Raw genomic sequence first — 24,313 nt, 5'->3', positions numbered from 1 at the left:
TCAAAGAAGAATTTTTGTTGTATTTTTGGTTTAGAAAGGACTGCAGCATATTTGTGTACTGCTGGGCATGACCTTAGAGAGAGAGGACAAGAATTAGGAGTTATCCTTAAACGGGAATGAGAAGGTGAGATACAGCTCTCTGGACAGGTGCTGGCCGGATGGGGCAGCATGCACACTTCCCCCTTAGCAACGGTAGCCAAGGAAAAGCATCTGGCTTACAGAAGCGGGCTGGCTTGGGAGAGGTGAATGAGGCCATGTGAATGTTATGCACCCCTATGTTATTGCAGTGCACATACCAGCACAGCAGCTTTGTTCTCACACTGTCCACAAACCTTCCCTTTTATCTTGGATTTTTCACTTTCAGAAGAACTGGCCATTTTATGATTAAGTGGTTGTTTCACTGGCTCTGGAAGAGAAAAAAAAAAAAAAGGTCAGGCCAATCATATCAAAATATGATATTCAGTTTTATGAATGTAATGAAGTTGTGCACCATGAAGTACCGAAATTGTGCACATTTCTAAATTCTCAAACGTTATGTCAGTATTAATTGCCCAATAACAATGGTGTGTAGCCAAGTCCACTCTTTCCAGGAAACTGGGAAGGCCACATTTCCCCTCCCAGCCCCCTGTGACCACGGGGCCCCACATTTCTGCCCACACCCATTCTATTTAAAACTCACTTGAACCGGACACGTGAAATTACAGAATGTTAAAAACTACGCTCTTGATAGAATCCCTATGGCATCCTGTCCCATTTTCAGATCAAACTAAATGAACCTCATACAGAACAACTTCTATAATAAATGTTATATATATTTTTAGAACCCGTTCTGCCAAACTATCTTAACCATTCAAGTTAAATGTACTTATCCTCTATAAAAAAAAAATTTCCTTTTGGAATTACTGAGAATTCAAATTGATTTTTGGGTTTTGCTATTGTGCAATAATTCATTAAAATATAAAGCCATTTTCAATAGTCTTTTACATTCCCAGGATGAAATTTCAATTTATAGTCTTACATTGCTAAAATATCTTCCCGGTTAAAAAATTACATAAGTTTGGGGCGCCTGGGTGGCTCAGTCGGTTAAGCATCCGACTTCAGCTCAGGTCATGATCTCGCTGTTTGTGAGTTTGAGCCCCACGTGGAGCTCTGTGCTGACAGCTCAGAGTCTGGAGCCTGCTTCAGATTCTGTGTCTCCCTCTCTCTCCACCCTCCCCCACTCATGCTCTGTATCTCTCTCCTTCAAAAATAAATAAACGTTAAAAAAATTAATAAAATGATGTAAGTTTAAGAAACAATGCTATCAAAGTCCTCACCATTGAAAAACGTTCTTCTTATATTCATATTCTAATATTTTTGACATAAAATAAGGCTGCCCCCCCCCAGAAAACAAAATGAATTTGAATATCAAAAATAAAGACTCATCATTTTGGTGTTTAGAATCTTTATACTGCATGAGCAATTCTAGCACTTTAATTTTCTATGCAATCCAAATGTAAAAGAAAATAAATTCTATCTTTAGCATCTAATAATACAGTGGTAAACTGTTTACCTTGAAGTTGCTCCTTTAGTAATTTTAATTTCACTTTTCCAGCAGAAAGCTATATTAATGAAATACATATTATTTGTCAGGGATACGATCTCTTATTCAAAGAAAGTTTAAGTTACTATTATTAGAAATATTAGAAAGCCATAACATTTTAGTGCATCTTGAGTGAAGCAAACATTTTGAAAGAATAATACAATCGTAATAGAATATCACTATTAAAGCATATATAGAACTTTTAATTAACAGAAAATTCAAGGGGTGCCTTGGTGGCTCAGTCGGTTGACTCTTGGTTTTGGCTCAGGTCATGATGTCACAGTTCATGGGATTAATGCCTGCATCAGACTCTGTGCTGATAGTGTGGATCCTGCTTGGGATTCTCTTTTTCCCTCTCTCTCTGCCTCTCCCTCGCATCTGTGTGCACATGCTCTCTCTCTCCCAATGTTGGAAATATATAAACCATTTTTTAAAACATGCCATATTATGTTTTAAACAAAAATCCTTATATATCATCATGATATTATTTTAGAAAAGCACTAATATTCAAATATTGTAAAGGTTCAGTAAGCCTTTTCTATTTTGGTACCTTTCTGAAACATACACAGTCTAATATTTGTGTAGACCAAATCTAAACTGAATTCGCACTGAGCTGCTCTGCTTACATAACTGCAGAAGCCAATATTATCTTATTTGTCTAATTCAGAGAACCACATGTTTAAGCATCACAGATTTAACCTTCAATATATTCGCTGTGATCCCTGACTTCCCTAAGATGTAGCCAAAATATTGAGTAAATAAGGTTCGCTTTACGTGTTTCAAAGAGTCACTTAAAATCCTTGGATCTTAAGATTTTAAGACATAAAACAGACTCACCAAGTGTACGTACTTGCCTTGGTCTTATTGAAAACCAACATTCAAAGTACACAAACGAGCATGGAGGAATGGTGCACACTGATACAGACACTGGCAATTCATGCCTAGTTTTCAATTTGCAATTTGCATGCTCAATTGCCCACTTTGTCCATGAGAATATGAGAACAACGGCTGCCTCTATGTCGATGGCTGTACCAACTGCAGTCATCTTTGAAAATTCAGGCATAATTATTCTCAGTGAATCTAGTGGTTTTGCCTCGAAAGGGCATTTTTTGTTCACATTCTTTAAGTGGCTGCTCAGATGCTATGTACCAAACATAGCAGAAAAGAAAACAGGATTGAAATAATCAATTTCTATGTGAATCACACTTTTACTTCTAAACTGGAAATGTTATACAAGTTACAGATAATTTAATCTCATTTTTCATAGCAAAATTGGCCAATATTATTACCTTAGTGGTACGTCTGAATTGCAACATGATCAATATGGTTATAGACTACCTGGGCAGAATGGAGATGCCAAAGCAAATTGAATCCATTATTAGGGAAATTTTATAATTTGTTTTTATTATTATGAATATTTTTCTGCTCTATAAACATGGCCATATTTACTTCAAATGATTCAAACTGCATAAAAATATTTCAGTGAACAAACTGCTAGCTGCTATTTTGAGGCAAACAGAATTTCCTCCTAAGTCTGATTTTTATCTGTTTGGGAAAGAGTTGAGGATAGAGTAGGGCTGGACCTGGGATACACACATAACGCACACACATCCATATGTATATACACGTACATGCATACATGTATGTATGTATGTATATGCACATACGTGTATATTCAAAACATCAGGAATCCAATATACTGAAGCCTATGCGGTATTCACCACTTATGCCTCCACCGGTAGATGCTGAAGGGGTACCATTAGGGTACAGGGCAGTTGAGTGGCAGTACCATACAGACATATCACCTGGGCCATCAGACTCAGGCTATGCTGTCACCATCAGCCTCCTTGGCATTGACAATGCCTCCAAACACCCACCAAGGTCCTAATCTGCCATGCTGGTCCCACACTCCTCCCATGAGCCACCTTATCAAATATTCTCATTTGTAATCTAATTAGCTACTTAAACATTGCCATTTTCTATTGCTTGTCCTTCCATCCTGCCATTGCATAGAACCCTTATTAAATAGCCATTTGTCTTATGTTTTAAACCCTTCCTAAAAACATCTCTTGCAAAAGTTCACATTAACCGGACCCGTCTTTCCTCAGACACAACTTTTTTCCAGAGAACTCTCCAGAGGAACTTAATTCCATTTCTACTTCCTCTCACTCATCAGGAGAGAAGAAAATTTTTCTCCCTGTTTTCTCTTCAGTGCTGCTTCCAGAATATTGCTCTGATCTCACCATTCAGCAAAGTTGCCTCTACTGAAGCTCCTCGCCATTCGTTTATTGTCTTTATCAACATCCAGGATCCTCCTCCACCGTAACTTCAGCAATCTGCTCAGTATTTCTCTCCATCACAGTTCTGGGTGATGATCATGCAGACTTCAATGTTCATGTTCACCTGACATCCTGATGTTCAAAACCCTCCAATATGCTGACTACTCTGACCATCTGAGTCCCTCTTCAGCCACCTGACCATTATGACCAAACCTTAAACCTAAGCAGCAATCTGAAGGGTCACACCTTTAAAAGCCCAAAACTCAGAGTTTCTCAGTGCTAACCATGATCACCTTACCTTCTTCCTCTTAGACCTCCCATATCTACCAACCATTGTGATGAAATAATCCTGACTGGATCCCCCACAAATCCATGCTCTTATGGCACTTCAGCAGTCCACTTACTCATTTCATGTTAAATCTCAATCATGATTCCCACAGCGCCTATGTCAAACTTTCTTCATTCCAAAAGACTCACATTTACCCCATTTCCCTTCCTTATTGTGAGCAGATGATCTTGCCTTCAAATTTACTAAGAATGTTGAGATCTTCCCATTAAAATCTTTCCACAGCTTCCTGCCTTACCTCTTGTCAAATGCAATCTCTAAAAATTTACCTTTACTGCCACCTATTTTCTCTTCCATCTTTTTTATCAGATAAAATGTGTTCTCTTTCCATTGGTTAAGGTCTCCTTAATGAGCTGTCTCTTCAAAGACTAACCTCCAGCAATTGGCACCTCTCTCTCTTGCATCTTCAATCTTTCCTCCACTAGTGAGTCCATCCCTCAACTACAAACTGGCTACATCTCTCTGATTCTGAAAAACAATACACAGTTGACTCTTGAACAATATGGGGGTTGGGGCACGATTTTTTGATTCCCCCCAAACTTAACTACTAATAGCCTACTGTTAACTGGAAGTTTTACAGATAACATAAACAGTCAATTAGCACCTATTTTGTATGCTATATGTATTATATACTGTGTTCTTACAATAAAGTAAACTAGAGAAAAGAAAATGTTATTAAGAAAGTCATAACGTAGAAAAAAATACATTTAAGTGCTGTACCTACATTTATTGAAAAAATCTGCATACAAATGGACCTGCACTGTTCAAATCTGTGTTGTTCAAAGGTCATCTGTAATAAAGTCTTTCCTTGATCCTGTTAAATCTTTGAGAGGTCGCGCTCTGTTCTCATTCTCGGTGCAACATTAGTCTTTACTCATTATCACCCACCTTTCTTTTTTTAACTGCTTGAAATGTATTTTTCCATCTAATAACCCAAATATCAAATCAGTGTTTTTTTTTTAATTTTCATTCTCCATAAACATTTTTTAGTGTGATCTTCAGCCAATGTTACAATTGGTTTCAGACATATAACTTGAACATTGCTTAAAACTCTATGAAGTAGTTAGCAAGTATTGTTATATATGTTTACAAATATGGTAACAGGAGCTCAGAAAAGTTAAGTGACTTGCCTAAAATCATAGAGCTAATGAAATGAGTCAGGATCTTAATCTATACAGACTAACAAAGGATTTCTTGACCTTGATACCATCGACATTTTAGGACAAATAATTCTTTGTTGGGGGGCTGCCCAGTGTATTATAGGGTGAATAGCAGCACCCCTGGCCTGTAGCTACTACCTATCATTAACCAAAAACCACAAACCAAAAACTCTCTTGGTGGTGATAACTAAAAATGTCTCCAGACATTGCCACAAACATCTCCTGGGGGGCAAAGCTGTCCCCTTTTGAGAAACACTGGTCTAAAATCACAGTCAAAACTTTTCTCACCACACAATGTATAGAACAATGTTGACGTCTCCATACTTTCTAAAATCACCCTCCTTTACCTTCGTTTTTTATGAAATCACATTACTTTGATTCTACTGCTACCATTCTTCCTCTTCTCAGGCTCCCTTTACTGGAGAGCTGGCAAATTAACTTAGAACCAGCCCGGAAGCCTGCATTCCAAATCTTGGCCCTGACACTTGACCTTGAGCAAGTTAACTTCTGACACTTGACCTTGAGCAAGTTAATTTCTTTGATGTTAAATTACTTCATCTGTGGAATTGGAAAAATAACAACTGCCTCTTAAGAGTGATATAATGAGATAAAACAGGAAAGCAGCTAAACTGTTGACTGGTATAAAATAGATAGCGAATAAATATTAAAGTTCTCTTTTACCTCCATATTCCTTGAGCTTTATCCTTCCCACCTGCCCTTTCTGAGCTTTATCCTTTATACCTTTCTTCTCCTTTTTATAAGTTCTTAAGAAGCACATTTACTCCCTTGGCTTCAACTAACACATGAGAATTCAAACAAAATCCTAAATCTTCAAAATTGCTAGGCAGAACTTAAATGTCCTCAACAACAACAAAAGAGATTTAAACAGGTGAGGTGATAGACGTGTTAATTAACCTTATGGGTGAAATCTGTTCACAATATATACATACATCAAATCATCATGTTGCACATTTTAAATTATCTTAATTATACCTCAATAAAGCTGGGAAAAGAAGGAGAAGAAGGAAGGAAAGAAAGAAAGAATGGAGGAAGGAAAGAAAGGAGGGAAGAAAGAAGGAGGGAGAGAGGGAGGGATCTCTAAATCCCAAACTGTTTTCCAACCTCCTTCTTTATTCTACTTCCTAGTCAATCCAGCCTGGAATATCAGTTATACATTTGAATTCCTCCTTTTCTTTCTCATTGCTTTTTTGGTTCCATAGTTTTATTCATTTTACTTTTGCTACATTTGAATACAGACTCTTCTCATTTGACCTTTAGATTCTTTTAATAGTCTTCTAAATAGTCCATTGGCCTCTATAGTAGTGGCCTCCAAAGTAGCATGTATGCATGCTTGAGGGAGCTCAAGAAAAATCCAGAAAGTAGAAGAGAATTTCTATTCATGTTTATGTCATCCTTAACTAATGTCTGTATTTTGTCTCACAATGCACATGATATATTAGTAAACTATTATGTATATAAATAAATTCTATTCATAAACAAATAAAAAGTTCATGTATAGAAAAGTCCATGCTCGGGGCGCCTGGGTGGCTCGGTCGCTTAAGCGTCCGACTTCGGCTCAGGTCGTGATCTCACGGTCTGTGAGTTCGAGCCCCGCGTCGGGCTCTGTGCTGACAGCTCAGAGCCTGGAGCCTGTTTCAGATTCTGTGTCTCCCTCTCTCTGACCCTCCCCCACTCATGCTCTGTCTCTCTCTGTCTCAAAAATAAATAAACATTAAAAAAAATTAAAAAAAAAAAAAAGAAAAGTCCATGCTCAAAATACATTCTTGATTTATGTGGACATGATCAAAACAGTTTTGATATCATTTGTTCTATACTCTGTATTTATAAACTCCAAATGCACTCCATATTTAAACAAGATCAGCCACCTTAAGTCATTACCTTAATCTTAACTATCCTCCTGCTCAAAAACTGTCCAGGAATTCCATTCCCACAGTGAAAACGTCAAGACTCCTAACTCTGGTATTCAAGACCTTCCCTCCTGCCCAGTCTCACTTTCTACACCCACCTTCTACAGCTCTCCAAACCCCATGTTTCCACATCTTTTGACTCAATTATGAGGTTTGTGGGGACTGGCATTATGATTTATTCATCATTTTTTCCTTACAAAGACATCTAGGAGACTCTCAAATATTTGTAGAACTAAAGTATTTTTTCCCAAGCACAGATGGTTCATATACTAAATAGTTATGACAAAAATTACATACTGACTTAATCTATAAATATTTTCATATGCACATTATCTTTCACATTGGATGAGGATCTCCTTGTGAACAAGGATAATGCACTATATGACAAAGGAGGCACTTAACAAATACTATTGAATAAATAAGTCAATAATGACAAAGTCAGCATTTTTAATGTGTTATAGTTCAATAATATCTGAAACATGGAATGCTATTTCAGAAAGATAATGAAAAATGGGAAGTGGACTATAAAACTTTTAATCCAAAAATTAAAGAAACATATCTCAGTAAGAGAATGACAGTAAAGAACAAAATGCTTTTTTGAAGCCAAAAACGTTAGAAGCACCAAGTATGATGTTTGTAGATGCCAACTGGCCCAAAGAAAGTTGGATGACAGGTATATAAAAAATAAAGAGGAGTATATAAGCTAAAACTTACAAAGTCACGGATCTTGTGCTAAACAATCCAGAAACAAAACAGCTTTCCCTACATAAAGTCACTCATCTGATTTTAATCTTACATATAATCTAATGTTATATTTTACAACATACAGTTAAGATAAAGCAATTCTACAGCTGGGAAACCTGAAGGCAGCTTTTCCTCAGGTCTCCACACATGGAATCAACAGTATATGAATAATAATTATTATTCAAGTAGAACATAAACACATGAAACAAATGTGATCTAATAAAAAGGCAGGAAAAAAGTCTGTCCTTCGTTACATCAAATAACCTAGCTTTCACTTTAATATAAGACCACATAGTTGTATTTCACATACTTGAAACCAAAACTGAACTGCATGAAAAAAATTCAGTTTAGAAAAATTCTACTCAACATGAATTTTTTAAAATCAACTTATAGATGAAAAACAAATATATCTGAATAATGAAAGCTACATATTAACCCATAAAAATTAATCACAATCCAATAATATGTGAAGTTATTAAATAAGATTAGTGGGTTCTTAAGTATGGAAGGGAATACAAGATCTAAAAATTAATTTATATCTCTTTACTGGGTAAATTCCCTGAGAATCAAATGGTATTTTCTTACCTTAATAATATTTCCTTTACTTTGTGACATTATGTGTGATTGATTACTCAATTTTCCCACTTGCCCAGATTTCCAGTGATATCCACTTGACCTTCAGTATATATAAACAGAGGACAAAATGTAATTACTAAATACATTTCTCCTTTTAATGAAAACAAATATATTTTCCCTGTTTGAAGAAATGAAATTCAGTCATTAACATGTAACAGATCACCACAAAAGGAAAATGAAATATCAATAATGCCACGATAGCCTTGGTAATTCTAAAATGTAGCTCTACCATATTTGGAACTTTTGAGAAGAAATGAATAAAAGTAAAATGTCCAAACACAGATGAAGAATTTCATTTTTTAGACATTTACAATGACTAACGATACATTTACTGATTTATAGGAAATTTTGCAGATTGCCATGCAGTTTTAAAAGCTAAGGGTCCACAGGTATAAAGAGGAAAAGGAAGCAAAACAATACCGAAAACAGCAGATGCACTAAGTGATGAATCCCGTATTTAAGACTACAGATCAGCTCCCACACTGAAAGGTAAAGAGAAGGCAAAGAAGGCGAACTGTTTAGCTGATGGCTTTCAAAGCACTTTTGAGTCTCACAGAATTTTTTGAAGTCAACAGGGCAGAAATCCAATTCTCACTTAAAAAATAATGAGACAAAAACTTGGCCAAGGTCACAGAGACAATAAATAATAAAGTCAAGGTCAGAACACTGAACTTCTATCTTCCTGACCAATGAGTGGCAGGTTCTCATTCTGGCTATAACATTTATTATCTTTGTGGCCTTAGAAAAACACTTAAATCTTATGAAAACTCCATCAAGCTTTAGAACATTTTTAAAAACATCCCCAGCTAATGAAAACACACTCTTGAGTCTGATTTCAGGAACTCTGATTCACAGATATTTCATTATCCATTGAGAAGAGCAAACTAAGCTCATTGGATCATTATAATAACAGCAACAAAATATACAATATACTTTGTCACCTGGGATGACATATGACATTGAGATGCTTGATTAAATCAATGTTCTGGTTATTAGAGGGAGTGTGTGTATGTGTCATGAGTATTTTCCAAAGAGTCATACTTTAAAGATAAATACTACTGGAGATATAGTAAATTCTGAATTTTCTTTAATGGTTCAGAAGATATTTCATGGATATTTGATGATCATCCCTTGGAGCACCAAACAAAGCAAATTTAATATACAAAAAGCCTGGCAATATTTAGTACCAGCCAAAGCACATGAGACATGAACTGTCATTCTCTGTAGGAAAAAGTTATACATTTTTGAAGCCTATTTGAAAGACAATTTCTCCAATATCTACCAAGATCTAAATTGCATATATACTTTGACCTAAAATTACACAGGTAAGAATTTAACCCTTTGATACTCTTGCATATGTAAGCAAAATATATATATAGAAGCATATTCATTGCAGCATTTATAATTATAAAATAGGGAATATTTAAATAAACATGTCAAAAATATGCAAAGAAATATTACATAGCCATTAAAAGAATGAGCTCATTTGTGTACTGATGTGGCAACAGCACTAAGATATATTAAGTAAAAAAAAAATAGAGTATGAATCATTTTATAGATAACCTCATTTGTATAAACATAAATGACAAGTCAGATACACACACACACACATTCATACACACACACACACACGTATATACATATATGCTTATACAAAGATAAGATATTTGTTGGGGGGGGGGGGGACCTTAATTATTAAAAGCAGTGCTACAAATGGGCTGGAAGTAGCCCAGAGCAAAGAAGATATCATTTCCATTACATAACTATCAATTCTGTTTGATTTGTGTCATATAGATTTATTATTTGTGTAATAAAGGACAATTCTCAGTAAGATGAACACAGATATAAAGCACAATAGTGGAGAGTGCTCATTAATAAAATTTCAGCTAAAGCACATTCATCTAAAAATATTTTAAACATACTTGAGGGTTTGAATGATTCTTATATACGAACATGTAAACTCCTGCCTCCCAAAAGTTTTTCATAAATAAAAATGACCTTAAACATAAACTGGTGATCTCCTACGGATGGCACTTTTATGACAGTAAAGGCTGTGTTGCTGTGCTAAACATCTCAGGCTACGAATGGTTCAGAAGAGTCATGTAAGAAGAGAAATAAGAAAGTGTAAGACCAAAGAACATTCAAACAACAAAACAAAAACAAAAACAAAAAAACAAACACAAGTAATGGTAATTTTAAAAAGCAGCATGCCTTCTATAAAGGACACAAATAGAAAAAGTAGGAGAAATTTAATACTGTTTGTTCAACAGGAAAAGCCAGAAATCATTCATTCAAAGCAGATCTTTGTTGAAATGACAAGGATATATGAAACATTTCCTTACACAACTCAGTTTATTCCTCTCAAATTCCCTAAAAATGTCACTTACCCTCTTTCTTCTTTTTCTCTGCTCCAAATTGATTGGAATTCCTGTAGTTTCTTTTCCATTTGTTGGTTCTCCAACTCTAACTGTATCTTCTCCATCCTCAGTTCCTGAGCATTTCTGAGTATTAGTTAAACACAGAATGTTCATTTGTGGGAAACAAACAAAAACAAGGCAAAATAATTTTATATAATCTTTTGCCCTTAATTAAAATTATGAATAGTAAATAAGTGATGGAGTATCCTAATTACTTCCTTTGCATTCTGTGAAATACAGTTTCTAAAGTTAGCATTTGCCTCCCATTAACATTCTCCTTAAGGTATGCAACTCTTCAAATGTCAGATTTTTGTTTTTCCTATTACACTGCGAGAGATTTCAAATCATAATTCACTTTCCATATGAACTCTGTCTTTGTATATGCACAAATATCTATACTATATAAATAGAAAGCAAAAGAAAAAACATTTTCTAATTTTCATACTGTCTTTCCTCTAAAGAATTCAAGTAGTTGGAAGAATACTGTTTAAAGTATCTAATCTTTTCTCTACAGAATACACATTTTTGCTGACCTGATTATCTTAGAAACCTTCAATAAATTTCTACCTCTATGTTGTATAATACAAAGAAAGAAAGAGAATGAGAGAGAGAGAGAAAGAGAGAAAGAGAAAGAAAGAAAGAAAGAAAGGAAGAAGAAGAAAGAAAGAAAGAAAGAAAGAAAGAAAGAAAGAAAGAAAGAAAGAAAGAAAGAAAGAAAAAGAAAAGGAGAAAGCAGAGCCTGTTTAGGGCCTATTAGGGAGAAAGTACCCATTAAGGGCCTCTGTACAGGAGCTATTACATTAAAGGGATTGAATGTGAACTGGGCCAAGTCTCACCTATTGTTTCCTCTGAAAGAAAGCAGTAAAAAAAGAACTTTTTGAGGACAGACGAGAGCCCCCTTACAGATTCTTGTGCAAGAGATTTTGATAATAATACCTGAAGCTCATCGAACATTTGACACAAGCCATTTTCTTCATTTTACAGTTCTGGTCTCTTGTCAGTATTAGTTACTGTGTTCAATAGGTCTATGCCAACCTAGTTCTCTAGCTTTTATTATCTATCATGAGTTTAAATCTCTTTCATCGTTATTACATCAGTGTTTGACTATAATCAAGTAGTGTGCGTCCCCAAGGATTCAATGACAAGCAATCAAAATAAGAATAATGGAAATGAGAAAAGGCCACTAACTTATATAAACAGTCACCAAAAAGCAAGCACCAAAGCGGACGCAATCCAGAGAGGTACATGGAAAGTTAAAGGAGGCAAACCACTCTGCCAGTGGGTTTAGAGAAGCTGGTAAAGATACTGATGGAGAGGCACTATTTTCACTTTATCCATTCCACAACTTCAGCCCTTAGTACAAACAAGGACTGTGGTGACAGGACATGTAATACGAGGTGAGAGGATATGAGACCCAGTGGAGATTCCAGTACAGAGAGGAACACAGACACACATGAAGGTAAACGAAATATGGTTATAATGGTGCTGTCACTGGAGAAGTACCTGGAGGTACCTGAACACACAGGGCACATGCCCAGCTGAAGGGATGGCAAGAGCAGTTCCTGGAGAAAGTGAGGTCTGAGCTGAGCCTCAGGGATGAAAGGACCTTGGGGAAGTCAAAGGGAAGTGGTGAGAGCAATGTTCTAAGAAGAGAGAAAAGTGTGGGCACAGGGAGAAACAGGTGATATGTGGGTCAAGGCACCAGAGGTTCCACGTGACCAGGCATTCTGTGAAGGAGGGGAAAGTGGCAAGAAATGGAATTGCTGATGTGGAGGGTGACCACATCATGAAGGGCCATGTAGGCCATGATGAGGATTTGTATTCTGTAAGTGATGAGAACCATCAAAGGTTTTTAACAGAATTGATTTTAGAAAGATCACTCTGACTACAGAATGGAAAATTAGAGGGTGTAAGGTTGAAAGGCAAGTCAAGGCCGCCAGTTGGGATACTATTTCAAGAAGCCTAATAATAGAGAGATGATGCTGGTCTGACTGGATAGAGACAATGGAGAGAAAAATGGGAGAATTTGACAACTCTAAGGAAATAGAATTAACTGGACTTGGAGACTGACCAGAAGCAGGAGACTCACCAGGAAAGAGAAAGGAAAGAATCTAAGACAATCATAGGGTTCTTACTTGGGCAACCAGGAGGATAATGATGCCTAGATCACTTTGCAATGGAATGGGGACATAGTTTAGGATTGATACCTGAGCTGGTCTCCCCGCCCAAAGTCTCAATGGCCCACAACACTTTTCACATGGCTTCCAGAGGAAGAGTTTGAAGAGTACAAATGTGATTGTGTTACTCACTTGCTTAGAAAACTTTTAATGTTTTTGAAGTCCCCAATGTGGTAGAGGAAAGGAATGAGACCGGAAAAAAAAAAAAGAAAAAACCAGCTTACTGACCAACTGTTCAAGTTGATGGGATGCTATGGGTCTGAAATAAGACATGCGTTCCTCCTGGAAACAGCTTCAGACACAGAGTGGGGTGGAGCGGGGTGGGGAGGGGCATGTGGTGCAGGTAAGGCCACTGAGGAAAACTAAGGTTGATCCTGCAGAAACCAGGTCAACCCAACAAATGCAAGGGCCAGAAATAACCTACTGAAATGAGCTGAGGGCTGGGAAAGAGGAAGACAAATGTTGGAGAACACCAAAATGTCAGACAAGGTCAAGATAATCATTAAGATAGTATCAAATGAGCAGAGGCTTGGAATAAGGAAAGGGTAAGAAAGGGAACTCCAAAGATATTAATATAGAGTGGGTGTTCCTGTCCTAGCTTTTGTAGGTTGCTGATCATGCGTGGATCAGAGACCTAAAGGCCATGAAACAGTGATTCCCCCTCCCTTCCAAAATAAATTCCAAACTCCTTAGTGTGGCATAGAGGTTAATTTACTATCTATACAATCCTTCCCTTCTCTACAACTCTGTTCTCTGTCCCATAAATTGCTGCATGTGTCTGAAAGTTCCCAAAGTATGTGGCCTCTGTGCCTTTGCACAAGTTTTCCCCAGTAACTACCCAAATAACTGCATCTTTCAGGCAAAGCTTGGTGACCTCCTCACCCCTGCCCCAGCAGTTTATGCTTTCTCATCATACCATGCTTCACAACATACTGTAAATGTGATTCTATCTATTCACATCCTCCACAAGCTACCTGAGAGCAAAGGTTGTGTCTTCTTACTTTTATGTCCACTATTCCCTATCACAGTGTGTAGAACACATGCAATTAATGTTTGTTGGATGAATGGTTTATGAGTATATAAACACAGACTTGAAACATATGACCATAATCAAATTATGTACGTCCCCTTTTCTTTTTACACAAAAAAAGGAAAATTGGTAATAGTAGCAATGGGATTGCTCTCCCTCCCACCAAAAAATGGTAAAAATAATACAGATGATACTGAACAATAGGAGTTTGAACTGCATGGGTCCACTTACACACAATTGTTTTTGATAAATACAGTACGGTATTGTCTTTTCCCTTCTTTATGAATTTCTTAATAACATTTTCTTTTCTCTGGCTTACTTTTTTGTAAGAATACATTATATAACACATATAACATACAAAATATGCATTAATTGACTATTTATACTACCCATAAGGTTTCTAGTCAAGAGTAGGCTATTGGTTGTTAAGTTTTGAGGGTGTCAAAAGTTCTGTGTGGATTTTTGACTGTGCTAGGGGGTTAGTGTCCCCAATCCTTGTTGTTGTTCAAGGGTGAACTGTACTGAGATTGCCATATATTTGTATAACATTTTCCAGCTTACACATGCTCTTATACACAGTTATCTCAAAAGTGAAGGAAGAATTAGGAAAGTCTGAAGACACTGAATAACCACAGGACTGTTGATCTGATTCAGGGAACTCAAAATAGATTAAAAATTGACAGTCTGGGGGCACTTGGGTGACTCAGTTGGTTGAGCGTCCGACTTCAGTTCAGGTCATGATCCCACCATCCGTGAGTTTGAGCCCCGCGTCAGGCTCTGTGCCGACAGCTTGGAGCCTGGAACCTGCTTCATATTCTGTGTCTCCCTCTCTCTCTGTCCCTCCCCCACCGCATCTTGCTCTCTCTCTCTCTCTCTCTCTCTCTCTGAAAAATAAAAACATTAAAAAAAAATTTTAATTGACAGTCTGTCCCCAACCCAGACTGACTGACCCTTACTGATTTCTGAGAGTAAGGCCTTGGGAATTTCCAGTGACACTAGATGATCTCAAAGGGAAGCAGTATATTGAAACTTCCCATACCCCTGCCATGTCATAAAATTCCCAAGATACCAGAATTGCCTGGTTCTAGCTGAATGTGTTCACAAGGCAATCCAAGACAGATGGTACCCTTCCAAGACAAAGATGAATTCAACATACTGTCCCTTAACAGGTGAAGTGCAGGGATAGTTAGTACCCTCTATTCTCTATTTAAAGGTCTCTCAGCCCAACAGTCTCTGTAAATTTCAGGGTCTTTCAGTTTCTTTAGGGTGATTCTTTTTAATTCTGAATAAGTGTCACAAAACTATTTGTAACTTTCTGTTCGACTGCTTCAATAGTCAATAAACCCAAACTTCATTTATCACTTTTCATTTTGATATTGTGGCAGAAATAATTTTAGTCCTCATTTTTTAAACTATTAGGGATTTAAAATATTTCAAACCTACTCTCTTACCGATGTAAAGAAAATGGAGGAAAGAACTCAAAAATTTAAGTTCAACTCTACACAGCCTCATATAAAAAAATATTTTAAATTACAGAAATGTTAGCAATTATTTTTATTTAAGTAATAAATATATATACACTTACTTGTATTTTACTTATTTGTATTTTAGTTTTACTTGTATTTTACTTACTTGTATTTTACTTACTTGTATTTTAGTTTTACGGAATTTCCAGGTTTCCCCCATGGAAGAACTACAAAATCTTTGGTGTTCATGATTACTGCCTTTTTTTTTTTTCCCACTGTCTTGATATTATCTAAAAATTATTGTGATTTGCAAAAACGTCTGAAAAAGTAGCAGACAAAAGAATAATGTCAGAGTAAAGCAGTTAAATTACAAATTCAAAACTACATACAATTCAGACAGGTTTTAAAAACAGAAATTGTTATGAAGGGAAAAAGTTGCATCAAAGGCTAAACAATAAATACACATATGCTAAATATATAAGTTTGGCAAATATGGATATACTAATGAAGTTATAAATATAGCATATATGATGGAATTAAAATTTTACCAGTAACTATATAGCAAAATACTGTGGAAATAGTCAATTGAAAGTGAAGAATGTGGGGTGCCTGGGTAGCTCAGTCGGTTAAGTGTCCGACTTCGGCTCAGTTCATGATCCCATGGTTCGTGGGTTCAAGCCCCACGTTGGGCTCTGCTGAACGCTTGCTACTTGCTCAGAGCCAGAAGCCTGCTTCAGTTCTGTGTCTCCTTCTCTCTCTGCCCCTCCCCCACTCGTGCTCTGTCTCTCAAAAATAAATAAATGTAAAAAATAAAAAAATTAAAAAGGAAAGTGAAGAATGTACTCATTAAGACAAGTGCATACTCTGTCTCTTTCTATGGTGAAGAGTATAAAAATATAAATCAGGTTTTGTTTTCATCCAAAAATAATATCCAAGGCTAAATATAGGAAAAAGAAAAGAACCTTAGAGATACAATCCAAACTCAAAACCTTTTTTGTTCATATGTGGTAATATAAAATGAGAATTAAGGTATGTAATAATTACCCAGAGGCATTCTAATATCCTCATTCATCAAAGAAAATTTTAATGATGCTCTTTGCCTAAGATCAGAAATTAGCATATTTAGAATTTTTCAACGAGAAATGAAACAAAGAAGATTTTCTGCCTAACTCCAAGTTAACCAGAAAATTAAATTATTCAGAACACCCTATTTCCTGAGTATCCCAATTATTCATGGTTCTATAATAATTTAGTCTGTAATGCTGAATTACTGAATCACATGCACAACCATTAGGTTTTTATACGAATAAAAATTTCCAAATTCTGAACGCCCTTAAAGAAATATGAGGGCCATTGCCATAGAGTCCATAGTCTTAAATGGACAAACCATTTCATGCTGCTGGTTTTTATATGTGTTCCTATGTACTTAAAACCCCTATAAATATTTCCTAAGCTCTGCTATGTGCAAAGCACTGTGTTAAGAGGCATGGAGTCAAGGCCCAAGGAGATCTGTTGACTGGCTCAAATGGCATAGAGTCAAAAAGGGCATATAACACCTACATATAAAAGCCACAAAATAGGGTAGAAATTATAAAGTCCATAAAACTTACAGATGTGATAATATAAGAAGAGAGAGAGAATTCAAGCTGGCTAGCATTTAAAGTGGCATTTTGAGGAGAATGGGGGCTTATATAAAAAGATATGGACTGGATGAACACTTCACACTATGAGAAAGAACAGCTCTTGAATGGGGACTAATGACTGGCTCCATTTGGTTGATATTCGGGTTACATGGAAGGGGAAAAGTAGGCATAAATTTGGACATTTAGGCTGCAGCTCAATAATGAGTGGCTTTAAATGCCAAGTTAAGGCATTTGGAATTCAATATGTAACTAATAAGAGGCACTGAAAGTTTTAGAGGGAGAACAGAAAATAAGTCTAGAAGCTTTGCTCGAAAACTTAAGGAGAGTAGGCATCAGAATAGGAGTAACCAAATGGAAGGTTATTGTCACATGGAAGTCTACATAATCAAATGTGCAATTCTTCAGTTTTGTTCCTTTGGGACACTATATCATAATTTCAATGATGCAACCACTGATCAAGACATTTTTGGAATACCTCTTCGAAACCTCCTGCAGAGTCTGTCATATACCCAACAAACATACAAATCTACTTTGTTGTGCCTCATTTAAAACTAAAAATTATAGCACTATATGCTAACTAATTTGGATGTAAATTTAAAAAAATAAAAAATTAAATTAAAAAAATATATATTGTTTGGCAGGAGTGAATACTTTATTCATTCAAATCTAGTTTCAAGTTATTCTACCTCCAAAAAATCAAATCTACCCTGAAAGGGTAGATTTTTACTACCTTGGAGAAAATTCTGAAGGAATTTATTTCTGAAGATAATTTCAAATAGAATTATACAAAATAATTTTATATTGTAAGAAAAGTAGTAGATGCATCATAAGACTAAGTGTATTTGTGCCTTCAATAAACACTTGTGGTTTTTTTTTTAATTTTTTTTTAAGTATTCACTTTTGAGAGAGAGAGGGAGAGAAAGAGAGCCGGGGAGGGGCAGAGAGAGAGGGAGACACAGAATCCAAAGCAGGCTCCAGGCTCTGAGCTGTCAGCACAGAGCCAGACACGGGGCTCAAACTCCCAAAAACGCGAGATCATGACCTGAGCTGAAGTTGGATTGTTCAACCAACTGAGCCACCCAGGCACCCCTGGTAAACATTTATGTAGCTACTCCTTCCTGACCTGTTTATGGGTACTGATATCACAATAGTAAATAAGATACAGTGTTTTCCCCCAAAGAACTCAAAATCAAAGGGAAAGCCACACAATGACAATACCATGGAACATTCCAACAGAAGGAAATACTTAGGAGGGACATTTAACTCGGACTCGTTTCTTAAGTACCAAGTCCTCTCTCTCAAAGCTAAAATGAATGTCAAAGAAAAATAAAGATAACCCCTGGAAAACTAAGATTTGGTTTGCTTTTGCGGAGGGAGGATACATCATCTTCTATGCCTTCCTTGTAGGTAAAAACTTTGTCTCACTTAAAAAAGACTTCAGGAATAATCCTACTCAAAAAGAGTCTCTATCTCTTTTTGATCATTATTTGGAAATCCAACTGCTGGACCCTAAGTCTACTGTGATAAATTTTTCAAGAAAACTTTCATACTGTTATCATTGCCACCATTATCAAAAAATAAAGTCAAAAATTATACGTGGGTTTTTAACTGTGTGGGGTGCTGGTGCGCCTAATCCCCCACATCTTTCAATAGTCAGCTGTATATGTACGTATGCATAAAGCTGAACGTACACATGAAGACTGAAATGAATAAAAAAGTCTGTAAATTTCATTAGGATGAGATGATTCAGATGTATAGCTCTGCTGATAATGTGATTTAACCAATAAATGGTCTTATTTGGGGGCATTTCACTTCATTGAATGCAATTAGTAAGGCTCCCTCTCAGTTAAATGTTTTATCAAGTCACACACATAAGCCAATTTTCTCGTATGAAGAGAAAAGCAAGATTATAATTGTGAGTCATGCTGTTCCGCCTGTTTCCTTTCGTAAAACCAACAGAGAATTAGTCACCTTTCTTGGGACAGCAAGGAGATAATAATGTCAGCAGGAAGAATTGCAAAGCACAAAACTTTAGTCATTTAATGGAATCAGGGAAATAGAGATAAACTCCCTATTATGCGAACTTTGTAGTTCCACTTGTCCTTAGGTGACTCAATTTTTTTTCTGATAATTAAATACCAAAGGTTTAATAGTTATTTGGAAAATGTTCTTGTTAACTGACTTATTAGACTGCATCATTTTTCTGTCCCCAACCTGTTTCTCCCCACAGGTGTACAGATACTATGACCCAATATTGTCCATGATGGTTTGATTCTCCGTCTACATAAGTCCTCATCCTGGGAATGCAACTCAAGCATCAAGGCCAGCTACCACAGAATGGAAACAAGGAAATTATGATGATTTATACTCCTAGAAACTCAGAGTATTTATCAAGAGTTGCCATAGTCTTCTAGAATTTGCCATGGCACCACTGGCAGAATGGGAGGTTGGGGAAACCACTGTTTTCAAGATAGGACAGTTTTTGTAACTGAAAACTTATCTAAGATTAGCTGATTAGTCTAATGACCTGAAATTATCTTAGACTTGAAAATTCAAAAGCCAATAAATAAGAATTTTTCCTTACTTTGACACATTTTAAGGTCCAAAAGCAAACTCTCTTGGATGGACTAATATGTTTGCCATAGCACTTAGAAACTGGATACCCAAGCAAGAAATATTAAATAAAAATGAATTTCAATAAAAATGGTAGTTTTAAACTCTTAAAAAGAATTGTATCCTTATTCTACATATATGTATATATTCAAATATTTTTAAAAATCTAAGGAAAAGACTGATAATACATGATCCCTGGCATAATGTCTTGTGCTTTAGTGGCCCAATAAATAAATATATGCCATTTTCTACTAGCACAGGCCATGAAAGTAAATCAGGTGCTGACTTCTCAGCTGCACTTAACCTTTCAGCCAACCAACACAGCCGATAAACGCTGCTTCAGGGTATTAAATAGTGCCCATGGCACCCATTTTTTTTTTTTTTTTTTACCTTATATGTGAAGGTTCCCTTGAGAGCAATTAAGAAAGTTTACTTTCACTCTCAAGGGGCAAGGTATCTTTTTAAAATAGTTGTCAACTAAAAATGATAAGTAATGTTAAAAGATGCTAGGTTTAAGTTCAGAGGACCTTTGTGTTAGAGTGGTCTCTGAGCATGTTTATCCATGTATTAAATGATAAGAATTCCACCCCCACGCAATTTGCAGGATATCAAACAAAAGGACTCTAATTTATGGTCTGTAAATCAGCGGGCTCCTTAAGGGCCACCAGAGAGCTCAGGGTTCAGAGAAGGGGCAGCGTTAGAAACTACCCTGAGAAGGGAATGAGGGAACATCAAGGTTTTTTTCAAACCACAGCTTCTCTGACTTCATTGGTTTTCATAAGGAGCCTCTGAGTCAGATTTAATATAAAGAAACTCCTCAATAGCTTAAAAAATGTTTTAAAGGCACAACATAAATCAATACACGATTATTATCAACTGAAAACTTCATATGATTACAAATAGCAATGAAAGTATTTAATTCATAAATCAAATTCAGAATCCTAAGCTCTTTTATATTTATCTATCCTACCCATTCTCATACAATCCACCATTATCTCTTCTGAATATCTTAGAAATGGGAAAATTAAGGAAAGATTGGTGACAAAGCCAGAATGTACAATTTTATTCCCAGTCCTGTTAGCTCTTAAGACTTGAAATCTAAATTGTTCTACATCCTTAAAATGATGAATTCATATCATTCATATTCTTCTCCCTTTCATATTCTTAACCTGTCATTAAAAGGAAATGTAGAGAAAGAACTGTTTGGCATCAGATTACCTTCTAAATTTTACAGTAATGTTTTTAAACACCGGTGAAAACCTTTTGGGTTTCAAATTGCCTCCATGTAATACAAGGTTATAAATTTCTTCTCTAAAACTTTTCCCCTTACCCAGAAGGAAAAAAAAAATTACTCATCTGCTCTGTTTGGTACTTGAGAGCTTCAATTATGCATTCTAATTTTCCTAAGCATTATGCTTTATTTTCCACTTTTCTGCTCACCAAGTTTTATTCCATTCATTGCCAGGTTGGAAGGCCACCTCTACAATGCAGATTTCTTCCATCAAAAGTGAACTTCTCTTTCTGTAAGAACATCATGCGTATTACACTCATTTGCTATTATATGCTTCCTTGTGCTATTTTTTCGGCTTTGCTTTTATAGGTGTGGTTTCCGTGAGCATCCCAAATATTTGAGGGCAGTCCTGCCACTGATCTTTGAATCCCCAGCAATTAGAAGAGTGCCTACATACAACATACTGCCAATAATAATATGCTAACTTTTAAATATTTAGCTTTTTCCTACTGCTTTGAATTTATTGGACAATCTTATGAAAAAAAATTAAACAAACACCCTCTTTCCCACTTCAAAATCTTTTTGTTTTCTTTTTTCCATGTATCCTACAAGACTCTGGTGAACATTCAACAAATATAGGAACACCTCTTCTGTGCCAGATATCGGATTAAGCTCTGAGAAACAAGGTGAGCCAAACAGGTATAGTACCAATCCTCACTGAACTTGTAGTCTGGTGAAAAGAGTAGGAAAAAATTAAAAAGCAAATAAAATAACTGTGGGAAGTACGAAGTGTTTTGAAAGAAATAGACAAAAGACTTAGCTACCTACAAATAAATGTGTAATACAACTGGAAATATCATGGGAGGTCAGGCAGGCCTATATGTAGGTTATAAAATAAGGTGATACAAAATAAGGTGGGGTTTTTGTTCTTATTTTTGTTTTCATTTTCCATAAGCATACAGTTTGCATAGTTTTAATCCTGTGTAGCTTCAAATTTATAAGACTTCTTTTTAATGAGTCTTGCTAACTCTGGATTTTAAAAGTCAGGCTACAAAAAAAAAATACATAACTGAACCCATATATGAGCACCTCTAGTGCCGATTTGGGGACAGAAGAAAAAAAAAAAACCAAAAAAAACCTCCCACAGCTTCAGATTTCTTAGGAATCTGCCACCCGTCACCTTGGGAAGCATGGACTTCTATAATACAGCGGGTGCCGGTGGCCACCCAGGCAGAAAGCAAGCTACAAAAGGGGATGTCCTACTGGATTGCCACAGAACCAAATTTCTCATAAGGCACCCCTGACTTCAAAGGATAAAAAAAAAAAGGGTAGCGTTTGAAAAGGTCAGGTTGTAGAGGGGGTATAATTGACAAGGCCCTGGTTTTCTTGCCTGGGGGTTCACTCTCGGTTCACCTCACGGGCTGGAAAGTTCTTTGTTTATAGAAAAAGACTTTTATCCTGAGGCCAAGGCCGTGTCTTGCAGCCCGTGGGCCTGGCACTGTGTGGGGCACACGGCAGCGCTCAGCAAACACCTACAGGGCCGGCGCCCCAGCCCCACCCGGAACCCGGTCTACTTTCCCGCGGTCCGCCATGCGTCCCGCACCCGGCGGACCTGTCGGTCGCCACTCCGCCCCGCCGCCCGCCCACCATAGTCATCTGCAACCTGCTGACCCACCTGGAGACCCCAGCCGCCTGCGTCACCACCGCCTGCTGGAGCTATCCGGAGCTTCCGCCTCGGTCTCCTTGGTTACCGCGTTGCCTCGGTAGCCATAGCAACCAGAACACTTGGTCCTGCCGCCATTGACCAGCAGAGGGCACAAAGGAGCCCTGACGCGAGTGGGAAGCAGGGAGAGGAGCTGAAAGAAGAGAGGAGAGAGAGAAGAGAGTGCAGGAGAGCAGGGACAGGGAAAGGACCTTCTCAGAAAGGACAGGGCTGAGAAACCCAGCAGGCCTTGAAGGCTTTCTGCTGGAAGGGCTTCTGCCACATTCCAAGCACTCTTCTAAGAGTTTTATCTGTAATATTTAATTCATCCTCTTAACGGCCCAACTTATACCTAAGAAAATTAAGGCACAGAAAGTTTGAATAACGACCCAAAATTACAAAACTAGAAAATGGCAGACCCAAGAAGAATAACCCAAGCAGTTTAGAACTCCCATATATGTGCTCTGTTCAACTGATTATCAAAGGTCACAATAGGTAAAACCAATACTAGAATCTAGGGCTCAAGAGCTTTCTTTATACCCAAATATATGACCCATGCTGTGTGCGAATCTAATATATAGGGAGAGAGGGAGAGAGAGATAATCAACCCATGCTTCTCAAACTTTCCTGTTCCAGTCACCTGTGGTGAAATTTTTTGCTTCCTAAATATGCTGTAGTTTGTTTTTTTTTTTTTAATCTCTATTTTATATGCTTCAAGTAGGATATGTGGTTGGTTCTGCAGTCAGTTGGTGCAAAAGCTTCTATCTCATCCACAGTGTTATCTATCTTGTAACTGGAGTAATAATCTCAACTATTATGGTTAAGATACTAAATTTGCACCACTGTTTTCCACATTAATGTGTCTGCCAATACACATTTAAGAACACATCTAATATCTTCCCCCGGCAAATTCAGTTGTATAAGACAACTAGCATAGATAAGAAAAAAGACACAATGATGTGGCTATGATTCTGGACTTTGAAATTAAGGCAGACCTGAGTTTGAGTCCTGGTCCTGCCACAACTTACCTGTTGTGTGACCTTGAGTGAGATATAAAACTCAGTTTGATTGATTAAATAATAATACACTTAGTGCATACATAGTATAGTATGGAAGAGTAAATGAAACAATGTATATTAAGTCTTTAGCACTAAACCAGGCCCACAGTTGGCACTGAATAAATGGTTAAAAAAAAATGGTGATCCTGGTATAGCTACAGTGATTGTCATCTAAGTGTTCATGGCATAAATTCACCAACTCCTTTCGTTAAATCTAATACAATGACAACTTTCAAATGGACATATAATATTACTAGAATTTTCTTATGCAGGACTGTTTTCCAGACGTGCTCTTCAAATT

At 36.8% G+C, this 24,313-nt stretch overlaps 1 protein-coding gene across 6 annotated transcripts in view; it reads right to left on the bottom strand.

Annotated features, from left to right (window-relative positions):
* ZBBX (zinc finger B-box domain containing) overlaps positions 1-23,010 on the bottom strand; it is a 122,982-nt gene extending 99,972 nt beyond the window's left edge. For 4 of the 6 annotated variants that reach the window (XR_002077633.2, XR_002077635.2, XR_008422521.1 and 1 more), the window contains exons 1-7: positions 22,928-23,010; positions 21,462-21,542; positions 15,947-16,084; positions 11,063-11,176; positions 8,625-8,715; positions 1,553-1,601; positions 297-406 (exon numbers count right to left, since the gene is read on the bottom strand). Coding sequence is in view for 1 of the 6 variants with exons in the window: in XM_019440500.2 (XP_019296045.2) it covers positions 297-406; positions 1,553-1,601; positions 8,625-8,715; positions 11,063-11,176; positions 15,947-16,014 (432 nt within the window). In the remaining 5 variants the exon portion in view is untranslated. Of the gene's footprint in view, positions 1-296; positions 407-1,552; positions 1,602-3,825; positions 4,140-8,624; positions 8,716-11,062; positions 11,177-15,946; positions 16,085-21,461; positions 21,543-21,861; positions 21,952-22,927 lie in introns of those variants that run through there. The other 2 variants (XR_002077634.2, XR_002077636.2) reach the window with 2 other exon arrangements.
* Positions 23,011-24,313: the final 1,303 nt, after the last annotated feature.

The sequence above is a fragment of the Panthera pardus genome, unplaced genomic scaffold (assembly GCF_024362965.1).
Source record: "Panthera pardus isolate Hobbes unplaced genomic scaffold, ASM2436296v1 HiC_scaffold_16, whole genome shotgun sequence".
NCBI classification, from domain to species: domain Eukaryota; kingdom Metazoa; phylum Chordata; class Mammalia; order Carnivora; family Felidae; genus Panthera; species Panthera pardus.
This window is presented reverse-complemented; position numbering and strand designations above follow the sequence as displayed.